Source organism: Gymnogyps californianus, chromosome 1, assembly GCF_018139145.2.
Source record: "Gymnogyps californianus isolate 813 chromosome 1, ASM1813914v2, whole genome shotgun sequence".
NCBI classification, from domain to species: domain Eukaryota; kingdom Metazoa; phylum Chordata; class Aves; order Accipitriformes; family Cathartidae; genus Gymnogyps; species Gymnogyps californianus.
In genome coordinates, this window is record NC_059471.1 from 64,974,853 (window position 1) to 64,993,215 (window position 18,363).

At 41.5% G+C, this 18,363-nt stretch overlaps 1 protein-coding gene across 1 annotated transcript in view; it reads right to left on the reverse strand.

The window, feature by feature from the left end:
- Positions 1-18,363, reverse strand: part of COL4A1 (collagen type IV alpha 1 chain) — a 128,241-nt gene that overhangs the window by 70,038 nt on the left and 39,840 nt on the right. The window contains 1 exon segment of the mRNA XM_050915610.1: positions 2,646-2,696. Coding sequence (XP_050771567.1) covers positions 2,646-2,696 — 51 coding nt within the window.

Sequence of the window (18,363 nt, forward strand, 5' to 3'; positions counted from 1 at the left end):
TGTGCACTTCTGCACAACATGGAAGCCAGATCAAAAGGGTTTCCAGTGTAGGCAACACGTTGGCTGTGGATGGTGCAGGGCAGAATGGATATGTGCTTCCCACACAAGTGGCTACATGAGAAGTGGAGAGCAGATGTTCTCTAACGTGGTCCCCTGGCGTACCACCAGAGCTGGGCATGGTGGCCCTCTTCTGGCCTGGATCCTGGCTAGGATCAGTCTTTCTAATCAGTCCTTCTCTCACTAAACAACATTCACGTAGATCTCTGAGGTAACGGGTACCACTACTGATGTGTGCATTAATGGGAACTGTGTTTAGCAGAGACATGTTTCAAATGGAAATGCCTTGGCTGGAAAGACCATTTCTAGATATATTATATATATATTACAGAGGCAAGCAGGAAGGATGCTTCCCTTGCTTTCCCTCACCAACCTCTGCCTTCAGGCCTCGGACTGGGTAGCAGGCTGTCCTTATTCTACACAGGCATTAAATGTAAAGAATTGGGACGAAAAGCTGCATTAGGCTAAAACAAGGGTGGGGGGCAGATGTTTTTACGTAAAACTCAGTTTTCTGTTCAAAATCCTAAGTACACATTTGAAAGCCTCAGAGCGTTAACATAATAAGCAAGCATTGATATATGTTGATCGAATCAAGTTACTTTTAAATACATTCCAAATACCTTCAAATGCCTTTCTTGAATATTGTTTTCTAGGTATAACTATGCATTCACCTGTCTAGACATCTCTAATGTCAATAATTAAATTTCCTACACAGTCTAAAAGTATGTAAATATTTCACTATACACATTTAAAGTCAGAGAAGTTTGTGATGGAACCCATTAGGAAGAGCACGGAGTACACTGACTTGCTGGACAAGTTGGCATGCGATCTGGAATTTACTACGACTTCTGTTGCTATGGACTGATATTTTTCTCTCTCCTACATTTTTAAATAACCTACATTAATTTGAGGTAGTTTTGGCTTCTAGCATGTCAGACAAGCATCTCTTTCTTTCAAAGAGAACTTTTTGAGACTCTGGACTATGCAAATGAAAAATGCCAGCAAGACCTCTAGCAAAGAGTCAGGATTGCAGCCAGAAATAAATGAAGCATAAGCTTTAATACAATTTATTTTCCCAAACTATCATTTTTTAAAATGACCTAGTTACAAGATGCTGGCGTACTCTGTGAACTGAAAACTAATGGCTTTCAACAAGAGAGTTATAATATAATATCTCATTCTACAATGATTCATTTGTACTTGTTACTGAAAAATAAGATCAAGATATCAAGGAATAAATTCAGAGTTCCGAACCTTTCCCAAATCTTTGCTTTATTTGTTTTTAATATATAGCTGACTTTCATTAAACAGATATTAATGGCTCATTAAAAAAAGGAGACTCCATTTAAAAGATGCTTTGAACCTTGACACTTTTCATCTGTCTCACAAATTAATCTACGTTCTGTTACAAAGAAAATTATCTTTGCTTGGGTCTCCAGTTAAGTCATTTACATTCCTTGCTCTGGAAAACACTGAAAAGCCACTAACAAACATTCTTAAAATCCTCATCTGTAAATATGTAGCTATCGCATGTGAGGCAATGTAGAACACCAGCTGTATATTTATTTAAAAAAACAAAACAACCGCCCCCCCCAAAAACAAAAAACAAACAAAACTCCCACCTCTTCTAAGCACTCTTCTGGGTGACCTAAACAACTTACCTCAAAAAATGTTCCCAGGGCAACCACAGGTTGATAAAACCTTTGGTTTACACTCATTTATAATAGTAGATATACAATACACGTGCATGCACAACAGAACACACTGTAGATTAAAATCTCTACAGCAAAATTGGAAGAGATAAGGAGAGTGATTGAATGTCTATAATATTTACAAAAGCAGGTAATTTACAGGGGGAATTCACGGAATGCTTAAGTACGCTATATTTTTTCTTCACTGTTACTGCTTTAAAAGAAGCCTTTAAAGTCCCTTTTCTGTTTCATACACAGAAAGTTTGGATAGCTGAATGGGAACTTTAAAACTCATTTGCAAGGTTCTGTCAAAAAGTTTTAATTTTTTTTTTTTCTTGACCTGCAACACTTTTCTGTATTTAAGTTGATTATTAACTTCCTTCTTCCTATTGCAGGTCATTGCCTCCCAGGGCTAACCCTGGTCAGGGTATGTTGCTTATGATGCATCACAGCCTTCCTAGAGGTCAATCTGCACAGTGGGCTGAGGGGAGCATTTCTGAACTGAACTGCTCGCATCGCTTCCAGAGGCGGTCAGGATGTCAAGCCTGCTACCCACTGAAAAGAGTGGAGGTGTAGGAAAGGCGAGAGTGCCGGGTTAGCATCGCACTCACTGCAGAAAGAGGGAGGGCACGGCCAAGCACCAGGCTAGGGGCTTCACCCCACAGCGAGGGCATTCGGCTGTTTCCCACCCCTGGCACTCCTGCCCTCTGCTCCTGCAGACACGGAGCTGGCTGCTTTTTGGAAACCCTGCTGAAGGGCGCGTGGCCTGGCCTTGGCAATGCCCCGTGGCGCTGCAAGTGTTCGCTGAAACCAATGGCTCACCTGCCTCCCAGTAGATTATACACTGTGTGGTTTAAATAAGCAAGATAATGAAGCAGAGAGAGCTGACTTACTCACCTTTTGCCCTTTTACTCCACTGCAGTCACATTTTCCACAACCGGAACAACCCTGAAAATAAAAAAGAAATTGAGAATTAATTGTCTGAACTGGGTGACAGGCAGAACGTACCGCAACGAGCCAGGGATGTCAGCAGTACCACCCTGACTGCAAGGCTGGTCAGCATGGGGAATGTTCGCTTAAGCTCAACGCATTACTTTGTTATCTTTATATAGATGTACATTTCTGGTCTCAGTTACAGTCCAATAAAAGATGCCTTTGTAGAAGAAGGAAAAAACCTGCCATAGTTTTTAACCATAGAAAACTGTTGTATTACTTCTAAATCATTGTCTTTTGGACCACCATCTAAAAAATAACTCATTTTTAGAGAATACACACCTACTCTGCATCTAGCAATATGAACGTCTCCATTTAAAACAAGTGGATTCTCCTCTAGGATTCTATAGTCACACATTCAAAGCCCAACAGAATATTTAAAACAAAATCAATCCAGTCATAGAAGCATCTCTTTAATATCAGTTTGTTAATAAACGGCTTGTATTCTGCATAAATACTTAACCTCTACAAATATGTGCCATTGCTTTGAGGAGAAAGGGATGGTGAAACTGCAGTTCATGATTTATCTTCTATGCTTAAGGTGAAAAATATCACACCTGAACAATATGGGTTTTGTTTCTTTTCTGAACACAAAAAATATTGTCTACACCCTTTGGTGTTTACCACAAGATCTCTTAATATTGATTTACTAAATTTTGTTATCAGTAATTGGCAATCTTCAGATTGGAAGAGAATAGTTTTTAAAGGAATTTAAATATTGGTATAATTACCACAGGAAACTATATCAAGAAATACGTCTGGACATACATTATGAAATCAAGTCAAACCACAGTCTCTCAGAGAGCAAACTGCTCCTAATGTTAAATATTAGCTATGGAGGCAATTGTTAATGTTTACTGGCCAGGCAATGTCTAGCTCCAGGGTTCTGGTCCTGTTTCTTACATCTACCACATTTCAAGTGATCTTCTTTCTTTCTTGCCCTCTATAATGCCTAACTGTAATTGTCATTATGATGGGAAACCTTCCACTCAGTAAAAGCGCATTCGTTGCAGCAGGAGAATGCATAGAAAACATGAATAAAACCATAACCAGTCTGAATTATTCTCCAGTAGATACTATAGACATCCTTGTTTTCTGAAAGGCTTTCCTTAGGACAGCACCGCCTCAAGGGGTTTCTACACTAGATAAATTAAAGTCAAAATACAGCCAACGTGTACCTCCAGAAAATGATGGTACTTTAGTAAAGATGCTGACAGACTCCCAAGTCTATCTGGATTCTGTGAAGTGAAATTCTGGAGGGCAGGTGGATGGGAGGATTTGGGAGAGGGGCGTTTTCATCTCAGGAGGGAAGGAAAGTGGTCTGTGCAGCTGGCCTTGCTAGTCCCGACAGCTGATCTCATCACATGAAATACTCCTAAGTGCCACTTCCCTCAGAAGCGAGGGAGAGAAGACCTTGACACAGGTGTTTGAGGAAGGGAGTTTAATATTAATAAATGCTACTAAAAGCTTTCAAGCCTTTGTTCACATGAGCCTTAAGATGGAGACTTGAGAGATTTGGGGGTTGGTTTGTTTGGATTGAGCCAACAGCAACCGAAAGATTGGGATTTGTATGACATAATCATAAACAGCCACTCATTTTTTTGCAAAACATGAAAGGTGATAACATATGAGAGAAGTCAGATAAACTGATGCACAGGTAAAAGCTTACAGTCGCTTTGTATTACCAAAATATTTCTGTGCACTTAAGTGCATCTGGGCTGCTCCCCACTTCTCCTCCTCATAGTCGGGAAGCAATCAGTGAATAACTCAGCAGTCTATTGCTTTTACTGTTCTCATGCCCCTCAGAAAAAAACTAGGAAGAAAACAAGCAAAACATTTCTATCACTGAATATTCCACCAACGCACATGAGATCCTTCAGCAGCCCCATTAAGCCGTTATCCAGAAGCAGTCAGGGACAGCATCTCTCCAGAGCCAGCTCTCGGCACGGATGCTGGGCACCTGTCCCTCCACACCTGCGGGCTCCACAGTCTACTGGGACCTTGGTACTTCAGGGAAAGTAAGAGCAAATGGACCTAATCCATTTTGAATTTGGAAAGCTTCCAACGAGACCAATAAACATCATCACTCCAGAAAGTTAAATAATACAGTAACATTTTTATTTGGCAAATACATTTTCTTTTAAAGTAAAGCATCAAAGAGAAATGGGGGTTTAATACTGAAAATAAAATTATTAAAGGCTGTCCAATAAAACTAAAGTACCAGCTCCTGAAGAATTTGTTGCTTTTGTTGAGATCCTTTTTGTTTATATGTAGATCCACTGAATTTGTTGTTTGAAGTCAAACTTTCTCCATATTCACATAAAGCAAAAATAATCACATTTTTTCTCTTACACTATTACAGCATTTTACCATGTTATATTATAAATGCACAGAAAGATGAAAATTAACACTGATTAGAATAAGTATTTATCATATACTGCAGAAAGAGAATTAGATCTGAAAACGACGCCAACACATGCTGCAACGCCAACTCAGTACTGACCAGGAGGGAAAAGCGCTATCCACTGAATAATCCGCTTTACTCTTTGCAGTACGTGGTTATGCCTGGAAAAACACTGGGCCTCCTATTTCAAGAAGCGACCCAGTGTAACCTCTCTTAGTTTTTCAGACCTGATGAGATCACAGCTGGAGGACGCATGCTTGCAGCTCATACTTCCTCCTCCAGCATCATGTAGAATGTTATCAGTTTTATCAACACATCCCTTAAATTCAGAAGAAGTCTGTTTTAATTGCATCTGGGAATGTAATTAAAATACGTCATTGAATCGTTATAAACATCTGTTTTCAAGTTAATCCCCGCATATTTCCTTCAGCTTGTTATTTAACATGCATCGTTTTAGAAAAAAAAGTATGTTGTTATTTATTTTTAAGTTGGGTTTTGTTCTTAAATTTAGCATGGCCAGAAGAATGGACTTGTTTTTTCGGGTCTCTTTTTGTGCTCCCAAAACGATGCCATTATATTCAATTTTTCCTGTTTCTTAAGCCTCAAATTAGAATAACAAAAGGCGAGGAAGGTAAGAAGGTACTGAGCATCAGGGAGCACAGCTGCATAAGGTCCTATTTGCAGTCAAGTGCTGTAGCCTGCTATGCCAGAACAGGCCACCTGCGCTACGAAACTGCCTTTATTTTACAGTAGCATCGTCTCCTACTATCACTGACTGTAACCTTTGCAGGTGGATGGAAGGTTGGCCAACAATGACAGCCACTACTGGATAGCATTATCCTCAGCTACTAAAATGTATTTTTCAATCTGAGGGATGTGATAACATTCTGCACATACTAGAAGGAAGTATGAGCTTCTTCCTCTTGGTCCTCTGAGAAGATGGGAGGGCCAGACTGGAAACAGCTTATGGATCAAAGGTCAATTTAAGGAGGTCAAAGGGGCATTTAAGTAATGAGGTGAGAAACTGAGAGCGAGCAAGATGGTTACAGCAGGTACAGGAATCAGGTTCTGGGTTCACCTAAGCCAGTGTAGGTACAAATGTCTCTACTAGTCACTGCAGTCTCCCTCTATTCAATGGCAAGAAACAGGCACTTGTAGGCTGGGATCCATCTCACCTATTTTGGATGTTTGCTTTCAATGGAGATGAAGCACACGTTGGAGGACTAAACAGGAGAGACTGAAATGGGCAGAAAGGAGTATGGACTATGTATGAGAACAAGGGAAAAATGGAGAGAAAAGTGGATAGGGAGGATCAAACAGAGGGCTAGAGGTTACAGACAGAATGGGACAGAGAATAACAATAGCTCCTCATTCCTTGTTAGAAATTCGGTTGAGTATCTTTTGAACTGCAAACAAGGAGATCTGCATTTCTGGTACTCATTCAGGAATGACTCAAGAACCTTACACAATCAAGTCCTAAGTGGGAAACTTCCCGCTGAAGGAATAAAGATAATCATCACAAGGTAAATAAGCTGAAACTATGCAAATTATTGCTCATTTCTAAACTTTTATGATTTTAAATTAGTCCCACGATACGAAGAATCCAGTTCATGATTTCCCACCACACATGACTAGAGATAATGAGATAAATGAAGAGAAATAGTTTTGCCCTATCTGCTAGACATCCTCTTTGAAACAACGCCTTCCCCAGGAACCGCATGGAGCTTGTAGCAATCGCTGCTGTCCTCCAAGTGCCAAAACAGAGAAGGAATGGTGCTGGGCAGGAAATATAATCTGCGGGGGGGGATGAAAAGGCAAGCTCTTTATCCCTTGTCTAGGAGCCAATTACAGACTAATCCAAAGATTTTGGCCGGGTGCACCGTGATACCTCACCTACTTTGTACGGTAGGCTAGCAGTTTTCAAATAGCCATAGCTCCCTTGCACCACAGGCCAGCCTCTCATATAACATTTGACGACACTCATTTTTATCTTACTCCTCCCACAAAAGATCAGTCAGCCCAGAAGCAGAAGGTCATTTTAGCGATACAAATTGCTTTATTCTTTGACAAGCATTTCTGTTCCATTTCATTGTCCCAGACTGTCTGCAACTGATAAGTTTAATGAATCACGCTAGCAAATCAGTATAAAACTATAAAAAGATTACATCCCTTTAACATCGCGCATATTAACATGCTACATGCAGGCTCAGTATTTGCCCGAAGCAGAGTGATTCATTTACTATCATATTAACATATAATTCTAAAAGAGTGCTGCTAATGAATGGGTGTCCCAACCCAGACCTCCAACTTTCATGAATCACGTACCAAGCCATGTATTAAGCCCTGTGAGTGACAGAGCTGAAAAGGCTGCTAAAAGTTCCTGCAGCAGATGGAAGAAACTCTGCTCTGCAATTCAGCCTGTAAGACATCTGTCAGATCGTAGCTACAGACTTTTGTTGCATTTTGCCCTGTTCTTCCACATCCTGCTACTTTCCTGGCATTTGAGGACTATTGCTTGGAACTCGCACAGGAACGATGCAAACAGCCAGATGAGCAGCCTAGGAAGGAGACAACTGCCGTATTTGGAAATGCACCATTTCTGGAGGCTACAGAGTTCTCCAAAAAAATACAAAGGTCGAGTCAGTTCTTGGGCGCTCCACTCTCTTACAGAAGTGCATTTTTCAAGACAAAACGTAGTTCTCTCTCCCACAACATCAGCTCAGACTCTGCTTGCTGAGTTTCAGTTGCTGAGCTGGCTACCAGCTTAGGCTAATTGCATAGGTATCAATCAAGTTCAAATTTTACCCTGTAAAGCGCACATGTAAGGTACAAATTTAATAAAATTCTCACTGTTCACTTAACTCTGTTCATGTTAAAAATCTCATTCCAGGGAATGTAGTCACTTCTCCTACCCAAAATATAATGTCTTTCAAATGACTGAAAATCTTGTGAACAGGTGACTGGTGAGACTAGCACAGATATCAAAATTCTCTGACTATTCACAATGTTTCTAATTCATAGCTGAAATGCTTCAAAAAGTAAAAATAATCATAATTATTTCATCTCATGATTCATTCATTATAAAATGACATTTTCTGTTTAGACATGACACTTAAACTGATGATGTTTTCTGATGAAACAGTGTAGATTTCCTGCTCTACATTGCTTTAGTTCAAACCCCAATTTGAGCTGAATTCCAATACCAGTTTCAAGTTGAAACACCCAAGAATAGCTATGCCAATGGCATGGCTGTTTGACAGTGACAGCTTTAAGTCTGAACCTCCTCCCTCCATAAAATCCACCCCCTTCCACCCCTACAATAATCTAGTCACAACGGGGAAGGCCAAGGGAGATTTAACCTTACGTAGCAGACACTGCACTTCCTCCTAAGCACACGTATGTACAAATCATGTAGCTGACGAGAGCTGGGTCAGTGTCTTCAGTTTCACATCCCACCAAATACAGGAATAGGGAGGTGATGCCAGCTGCAGGACACTTATCTCGCATTCCTCTCATACTTTCTTCTCTCTTCAGAATGTCAAAATAGCTCCCTAGTTGTATTACTATTCCTGTCTTTACCCTTTAGATATAACTGCATTGAATTAGCCAAACTGCTCTTTTGTATGTAAAGTACCATTAGAGGAAATCACTGCTATAATTCAGTTAACTTCAGTATTTTTTTTAGCTGATTTTGCAGTCCATTAACAACTTTAACAAAAATCATGTTGCTAAAACTTCTGATTTACACTTAGCTAGAACGAAGAGGATAACAAAAAAATCCAGATTGTCTTGGCAAGTTAGCAAAATTTAGTTATTTGCCTTTGTACTATTAGATTTACTTTAGATTATGGAAACAGATGGCTCCACTTGAACAGTATAAAATCCTCTTTTTTTCTTAAATAAACATACCAGGATGAAAAGCTTCATTGTTTCTATATCTGATCATACTGTATTTAAACAAAAGGATACAAATTATGATTTGCAAGAAACAAGAACTCTCACCTATTAAAAAAACCCCAAATGACAGACTTACAAACTTCTAGTTCTGCTTAGCCAACAGTAACAAGGTATGGATTAGTATTAACATACGTATTAGCTACAAGTACATTTTAAAACATTGAAAGGTTAAGTTATGTATTGATATACTGGGTGACAGGAACTCTGTGGGGGAAAATTAAATTTGTCCTGCCTAAACTAGGGTTTTAAAACATATTTGTAAAAATGTTGGCAAAGCAAATTGATTGCTCAGTGCAAGTACATCATTCTTCTTTGCCATAATTTAAAAAAAAAAACGCAACCACAAAAGCTCAAAGTCACTCTCCTTCAAAACACAGCTTTGCAATAAGTGTTTGACCCAGACTTAGAGTTGTTCCACCATACGCTATCTTCTGCCTCAGAGGGTCTGAGCTCACTGCTCTTAGAAGAGGAGGAAACCTGCTGTGCTGTGAAGCATTTCAAAGGCAAGACTGACCCCCTCTCTCCCATTGAAATAATTTCATTTCACATGGCACACTGAAACCTTATTAGATCAGAGATGGGAGCCTGAGCATCTTCCTTCCTTAATGACAGTCCAAAGCACTGGAGTATAAAGGCATTTCCACTCGCTCTCATCCTGCCTCCACAAGAGCTGGGTAGCTGGGCATGGAACTCCGCTACCCAAGCATGACAGCAGATCTTCCAAGCACCGGCTGCTAAACGGGTACTCATCCATGAGCTGAAGAGTGGATTCAAAGCCCCTCACTGCACTGAACATGGGCATCTTTAAAATTCAAGGAAGTAGCCATTAGGAAAAAGCAACTCCTTTGTGAGTTCAGGTTTTTATTTCCTTTGGTTGTAACGAAGAAAAATCAGAAAAGTCAAACTGTACTATTTAAACATTCCTGAAAAATGTCTCTGAAATTATTTTTTTCTTAATAATTTCATTATTCTTCGTATTTTATCTTTGACTATTTTGTTTATAGAATATGGTTTAAATATTTATTTCGGCAATTCTGAAGTCAAATATTCCATCAAATCACTAACTTGCTGACAAACTCACCCATTTCTGACCAAAATGTACCAGCTAATAATTTTTAATGGTTATACTCTGTCTCCATTAGTGTTTGAATTGCTATTTGAACTTGAATTAGAATTTAGTTCAAATTGAAATTTGAACTAAAGCAATGTAGAGGGGTGTATCATCACTATTCTCATCCAAAAACATCATCAATTTAAGTGCAGTGCCTAAACAGAAAACTTCCCTTCAAAATGAATAAACTACTAAGGCTAGCTTGAGTCATAAAGACTATTACTTTTTATGACAAGTAGTATTAATTGGTAATTAGAATGGAAACCTCGGCACAAGCACTCGCACAAGTACTGCGGGAAGCACCAGAAGGCTAGCTGTGCACAGACAGGCTTCAGCAGGGCTGCCAGCTTCTCGATGGTCAGAAAGGAGAAGAGAGCGACTTGGTGCACTGTCTCTCACCCTCGGTCACTCCCGTACCCTCTGCCGGGACAAGGGTAACTGCTGCCTGGCGATGTCTGTGCTAAAGGACTGGCCTTGGTCAAATGCCTGAAGAGTGGGAAGTCTGTCCCTTACAGGAGCTGATGCAAAGCCAGTTGTCCTGAACTGATTTGAACTTCAACCCTCAAAACGGTTCAGGAAAAGGAACATCACCGTGCTGTCATTTTCAGGACTTAAAGCAGAGAACAGAAATTGAGCACAGTTCTCATTTCATTTGTAAACCCATCAATTTCAGATGTCTATGGACAGATAGACAAAAGGGAACATTTTATGATTTTATAATGTCAGCAAGCTCCAGTCTTTCCTCCTCTCCCAAGTCCTTTTTCTCCCCCCTAAAAAAAAAAAGTTGGCAGCTTATCTTCACGTCCTTTTTTTTTCTTTTTTTTTCCCCAGCAAATCATGGGTAGACTTCAACTATGACTGTTCAGGGAATCCCCTGAACCAAGGGACAGCTTATTGGTTTTACAGCTTTCACCTTCTAGGTCACCTAATTAAGTTCAGCTCTACTCAGCAATCACTGGAAGTTTCTGTCATGTAGGAGGCTATTTAAAGTCCTTGTTGTGTGTTTCCATTTTCTGTAGATTTGGTATTCACAGAGCACAGAAGAACAGTGCTGTTCAAGATGTCCTGTACGATACCACCTGCCTCCAGCTGCCAGGCCAGGTGGGAACAGCTCTCACCTAGGTCCCAGGCCATATCTGCCAGGCCTATGTAAATATCTCAAATGGCACCAAATGCCTATGTTTAAGCAATGGAAATAAGTGGAGCCCAGTAATCTCCAGAGGCTCATTAAACCTTGCACGGATAAGAAGAACTAAAATATTCATCCTCCTGAAGACCTCCTTTGGCTGTAGGTTGATGTACATGAGTAGGACAGAAGGAAGCAGAAGTGGTCCCCGCTCATTTCTCTGCCAATGCAAAGCTGTTCTCCTAATAAAGTTTCTAGGGATAGCTTTAGACCAGATGAAAAATCTCCTGGAACAAACTTACACAGTGGAAAACCATGGCACTTCGTGGTTACTGGTATGTCAGTGCATCAGTTAACTATCCCTGTTAGTCTGAGGGAAACTTTAAGCGAGTCCCAAATTAACATATAGATAATATCTGAAAGGAATGGCAAGTTACTGTCTGAAATATCACTGCGCATGATGAAATTTGAACCAATTACAACAATTCAGCTCCGTTTTATTTAAAAGCCATGTACAATTTTCAGAAAATCAACTGATTTTAAGAAAAGCTCTACAGAATACAATTGGAAAAAAATTAATTATGGCTTTTGGGACATAGAGGGCTGTTTGTAGTTTTTGGCAGTCATTTTTCTGTTTGGCTGGGGGGAAGGGTTGTTTTGTTGTTGTTGTTTTTAGTATTACCAGAATCCTACAGGATGTTCATACAAAAATTGCAGACAGACCACAGATTCTTATCGGAGATCTCCAGTGTATTTTAGCCCCTCAAGAGAATATTAGTTAATTTTTTAAATGATTAATATTAATTATTTCAGAAAATATTTATTTTGCAAATTAGCATCAGTTGGAAGTACTTCACTAAAAAGATGTTAAAAAAAAGAGTCACATCTTCTTAGTTAAAAGAATACCAGACTGCTGGAGCTGAAATGTTTTGTTGCTGGGATCTCATTTTTGACATTCTTTTCCAAATTCCCCAGGGGTCTGTCCTGGAGGTAGGGTCATGGGAGCCCCCCAAAAGCTGCTCTGTGAACATGACTTTCCTGTTGGTGATGTGAACATCATTTTCACAAAGCAATGCAAATCCAGGGCACTTCCAGTTAGTTCACAGGAAATATAAAGTTATTCCTGTTGTTCCATATTTGGACAAAAATGACATTTAAAGCAACTGTTTCCTCTAAGTACATTCTTCTACAGGAAGCTCTGGCAACAATCAAGTTATTTGCTTACTTAGTGAAATTTTCAGAATATCACATTATACCACTCAGCTCTGCACAGCTCAAAGCAGATAACTGGTTTGTGAATACTAACTAACGGCGTTATCATTAAAATATAAAGCCTCCCATCAGCGTTATCTACTAGCAGGTCTATTTCCACAGACTGCCAGATACTGCTTAGCCTCCAGCAAGCAGAGAATACTGTATTTACCAAGTGAATATTGGTCCAGTCAGTTTTGTACCCTTTGCCTATTTAAGAACTTCACTTTCAGCTATATTTTCAAAGAAGTGAAAAAAATTCCAGGTGCCAGTAGGATCCTCTGGTGTTACAGTCACTGGTGTTACTTCACCGACAGCTGAGGATTGGAGCATACTCCAGGACTTTCTGACATCCAGTGACAAGCGCTTTCAGGAATACATTTCAAAGGGCATGATCCTTCCTAAATTGATTATGGTAATCATTGCCACTAATCCCCACCCTACTCTTCTACTTTGTGAATGGGCAAACTGAAGCCAGGTGATACGGTGAGAAGCTCCCATTCCTCATCTTGCTAACTTAAAAAAATCTGAGGGGAGGACAGGAAAACGTATTGCAGAACCACCATGGCTGTTGCAGAGCTTACCACCCACCTCATACGCAACTACTCTGGAGTGTACAAAGCAAACTGCTCCTTGTCCTGCATGACACAGATCCAAACACCCTGCCTTCTAACTCACCTTTTTAGTGTAACTAGCATGAGCAGTTACTAGGGCATATAAGCTGAAGGGGAACCAAACATCAAACTTCATTCTCATTCATGAGGTAGAGTGATTGCAGTCTCTGAAACAAATCGCGCGAGTTTGTTTTTCTTGTTGCCTTCCAGGACAGATCCACACAACCACTTCCAGCACCTGCTAGAGGTACAAGGCTGGATCCAGCCATAACCTGGCAAGATGGAAATGGTGTCATTACAATGGCGTCCCGTAACCACTGCCTCTGCCAGCAGTGGCCAGCAATGCCAGGGGGACAGGCGGCAGTCTCCTTGCCGTCCTCTCAGTAAGCCCACACCTGCAGGGCTGAACTGCTTTCTAGAAATGCCTTGTAGCTTCTTTGGCCTCTGTGCCTTTTGGTGTTCAGCGCGCACCCCCATTTTCACAAGCACAAGGGTACCCATAGTAAGTCTGAGTATGGGTGCTCGGTGTGGTTGAAAGCCTGCCTCAAAACGGCTCCAGCAGGCAGGCAAAACACAACGCCACCAAAACTAGGCAGAGGCTGAGGGAGAGGCAGCGGTGGCCGCCAGCCCAGCGTGCGATGCAGCCCCTCCCGGCCACCCTCCACCTCCCAGCGCTCCCCTGACCCAGGCCAGAGGCAGAACCAGGCTGAGAGGAAACTGCCATGGACTTCTCCCTCCTTCCCTCCTCTCACACACAGCGGCCCTCTCTAAGCAGCACTGGGGAACGCAGGAAGAGGTGGCTGCTGCCGCCAGAGCAAGCCCTCATGCCCACAGCCTGGGCCCGGCCCGGCCCACCGGCAGGAGGACAAATCGCAGCAGCATGGCCACAAAGCCAAGCTCCTTTGCTGCGGGACAATTCCTCAAAAGGTGGAGAAGAAAAATACCCCTCTTACTGGCCACGCAACTGCCCTGCTTCCTTGCCCATGGTTTCATTTACCACTGTGGTTAGCAGGACATGAATGCGCAGCTGCTGTTCTAGGTGCCAAGCGTTACACCCAGTACGGCAGCCTAGCCATGGTGGTAACCACCCGTGCGCGCCACCATGGGCCATCAAGGGCCCAGGACCATCCCTGCGGCTGCGGGGCCAGCGTCCTGATGGAGAGGCCACCTCTTTGCCACGCTGTCCAGAGCCGTCGCTAAGTCTTCCCTTTAACAACCAGTACTCGCCTGGTCCCTGCAAGCCCCCGTTACACTGGGGAGTGCAGTGAAAGAGCGAGTCTGCAGGGGAGACGCAGCCCTCCAGCACCCCAACCCTCCTCAAGGCTTTTTTGTAAACCGGAAGGCAAAGGAGACGCCTCAGGAGGGATATGCAGGAAGCCAGTGAAGCCATTTTGCAAATGTTTACAGCAAGTCCATGAGTGGTGCTTTCCCTTCTGTTAGCTGATAAACATGAACATCAACATAAACAAATACATTTAAAAGTAACAGCTTTAAAACAACACAGCGCTGGGAAGCAGAGGGCTTCTTCCTCGTCCATCCTTGCCTAGACTAAATAAATGGAGAAGCGAAATCCTCTTAGTTGGGATGCACACCAAAGAATGTGAGAAAAGCACAAGAAGATAAACTGGACTTCCAGGCTTGGGCCCAGAGAAGAAACCCAGGTGATGTACAATCCAGCACAGATACGACTGTTGTGTTTTGAACTCACACTGCCTGAGCATGGCTTTCTTCTGGGTGGGCTCTGAGCACTGCGTTTTCACTTATGCAACTCCTAATTTCCCATTAACACCCTCCCGCAGTGTGATTCATCACCAGCAGAGGAGGTTGTGTGCACATGCAGGTAACACCATCGCCCTGGGCTGGATCTTGCCCAGGAAGCCTCCTGCCCCCATGTCACATATGCTGCATGAACGGTGTCCGTTTGCTCCTTCTTAGTCCTCTGCTCCCCATCACCAGTTCCTTGCCCTTCAGCCCTCCCCAAGTCTGATTTTGCATGACTTAGGAAACGACATAGCTTTATGTGGGCATGCAGTACCTGCAGCAAGGGCTCTGCACATGCACTGGCAGCAGCTCCTCAGCAGAGACAGACTGCTGCCGCAGAGTCGCTCCCTGAAGCTGTGGCTGTACCTGCACGGCATGAACATCCCCAACGTACAGCCCCGTCTGACAAGAGGTGGTGCAGCATCCTGTTACCAAGAAGATTTGCCCCTACATGTCAAATGCCGCAGCTTCCGCAAGGAAAACCTTAAGGGAAGTCCCCACTGACCTCCATGGCATATAGTAGGTATATATGACTTGTCATTAAAATCCTTCCAGGAGGACTCTGTCAGATGGAGTATTTAAAGACTATCAAATTTTACTAGACTGTATGCAATTTTTATTGCATGAATTTATCAGAACTGTCTAAATGATTTCTTGATTAAAACAATGCTCATTTCATGTGAAGTTGTCTTTTTTTCTAAAAGGAACCACAACATTTTCAAAAATTCTGACAATGAAATAATAAATTAATAATGATTAATATAAACAACTTTACATTGTTCGTACTTCACAACACTAGATAGGAGGTTAGCTCACTCATCTCCTCAAAAACACTGGGAAGAGGAGACAGGTAAGATAGTGATAGCCTCACTCTGGCCAGCAGTCTCAATAAAGAATCATAAGATCGTTAATGAGCAATTAATTGGTACACTTTAAGAACCTTATGGTATTCTGGAAACAGCAGTAGTAACCACAGAAGTTCAACATCCTTGTCAAACATGGGATTTAAAAAGCATGTAGCATGTTTAGTCTACTTAGCAGCCAGCCAAAATATACACAAAATTTCATTTTATAAACCCACTTTTCTTCCCCACAGATCTCAAAGCTCTTCCAAACAGGTTGATCCTATCGCAATACCACTGCTACAGTAAAAAAGCTGCATTTAATTGCTCTAGTGAAAGATTTCAACCAGTTGTTCCAGACAGCCAGTTCTAAAAACTGCAGCATCAGGCAGGCCTAAAATTGGAAGAGTATTTCCTAAAGGGAAATCTGTTTTAGGAGTATTTGCATTATAACCCTGCCACAATTTTTGGACTGGAAGCAGTGCCAGAAGTTTACCCTATGCATTTTTCTCAAATATTTTAACAAATCGCCAGTCAACAATCTACCTGGGCATCTTCTCTTAAGCTCCAAGTTACAACTTTGGTTCAGTTAAACTAATATTTTTTGCAACAAATTGTCAGTCATTTATCTGTTTGGACTCCTAAAAAGCCATAAGGGGAAGCATTGCTTTCTCTGCTCCTTAACAACCCACTGAATTCTGTCTTCTGCTCCTGTCAAGGATGCCATTGACTATGAGCTGCTTTCTCTTCAGGACACATCAGTATCTTTTCTTCTAGAGACTCTGCACACTCTAGAAACACTTCAGTCAGTTCTAGTTACATTTCAAAGGACATTACTCCATATTTAAAGACCCCAGATGGATATGGCCATGGCTGTTGAAGAGTCCCAGTTTCCAAGAGATATATATCTTAAATGCAAAGTTCACGATTTTACAAAAGCCCTTGCTCAGTAAAGAAGTGAAAACTCAGCTGCTCAGAAGCACAAAGACAACTAACCAAAGGGAAAAAAAGTGCTTTTTCTTTCCTTTGCTGCTGCAAACAAATGATCCCAAAGGCCTCTTTATTCCTCTCTGATAAGCACCAGCTAAGTGGTAATACTCAGGGGCTTGTCCAAGTGGAGTTGTCCTTTAAGAAAGGGTCTAGAGATAAGAAAACAAGCAGAGAAAAAAAAAAAAAAACAAAAACAAACCCCAACCCTCAAACCACCTGTAAAGTTCAGCAACCCCACAGATAACTGAGAAGCAACCCCCAAATCACTGTTTCAGTTCACAAGTCCACTTTGCAAGAAGTTTACAATGCCCCATGGCTGAGGCAGCACCTCACATCTGGAGCAAGGCGCTGGTTCTAGATCCCGCACAGGCAATGCCAGAAGAAGGGAAATATCTCCCTCAGTGAGCAACAGCCTCTCTCTTTCACAAACATGCTTGGGCACCCATAGTTTATGATCGTTAATGACTCCCTTGTACCTGACTTCAACAAAAAGAATGAAGATGAGCTTTACACAGCCTTATCTATGGATTGCAACACTCCTCTGAGAATTAGGAGCTATGGAGAGGAGTTCACGTCTTCTGCTACCTGATGAGCAGCATTATCACCACACTGGGATGTAAAAGCTAACAACGACCTGTATGACTTGCAAGAACTTAGGGCACTTGTGTGCGTTAGGCTTATAGGGAGTGGATGGATTGGATCCCTTTCAGGATGTTGCTGTCTTCCTCATTCATCTGATGAACATCAAACTTACATGGGAAGGAAGGGGGACTTAGGTGCAAATTAGATGGTCTAAATCTCACACTTTGTCCCATTAAATCCACAGTTGAGATGGTTACACCTCCTGTTGGATCCAGTTCTTAGTTAAGAGCCCTACGGCATAAAGGAGTTCAGAGAAAGGCAATGCAAATCATCAGTGTAGCTTTTATTGCCCTGAAGTCCTGGAGCCCTAGTCCTCTAACTTACTCTGAATTCAACCCTTACATAAACACACCAGAACATTCATACTGGCAGAAACTATAATGTCAGCTCTTCCTATACAAATCAGCTCTTTAGTCCAGAAAACATTTTCACTTGCAATTGGATTGTGACATTCTAGATGCACGTTGCACTGCAAATAAGCATATCTATTAAAGAGTAATTTGTCTCAAAATCAGTAACTAAAGACTAACCTAGACTGATTGTCAAACAGCTTATTTTTTTCTTTTTCAGCTGTGGAACTCACTTTTAGTAATATGGCTGGTCAATTGGATTCTTTTGGCATTTTTAAAACCTAGTCACAAGGAAAAATCAGTACTATCCACATGTACTCTTATTTACTTGTCTGGCCCAAATGAAAAACAGACACAATTTTCTCAAACCCGTATTTTTCAAAATTGACATTTGAAAATCCAGTTTTAATAAAAATTTAAATGTTGGAACATTAGAGCAAAATAGCAACAGGAAATATTATTTTAGTGTGCAACATTTGCCAGACGCAAAAGGAAACAAACTTGTCAGTCCTCTCTTTCTTTTATGTTTCTTTGTTGACTAGACAGGAAGCTGACAAAAATTGATTTTTTTCCT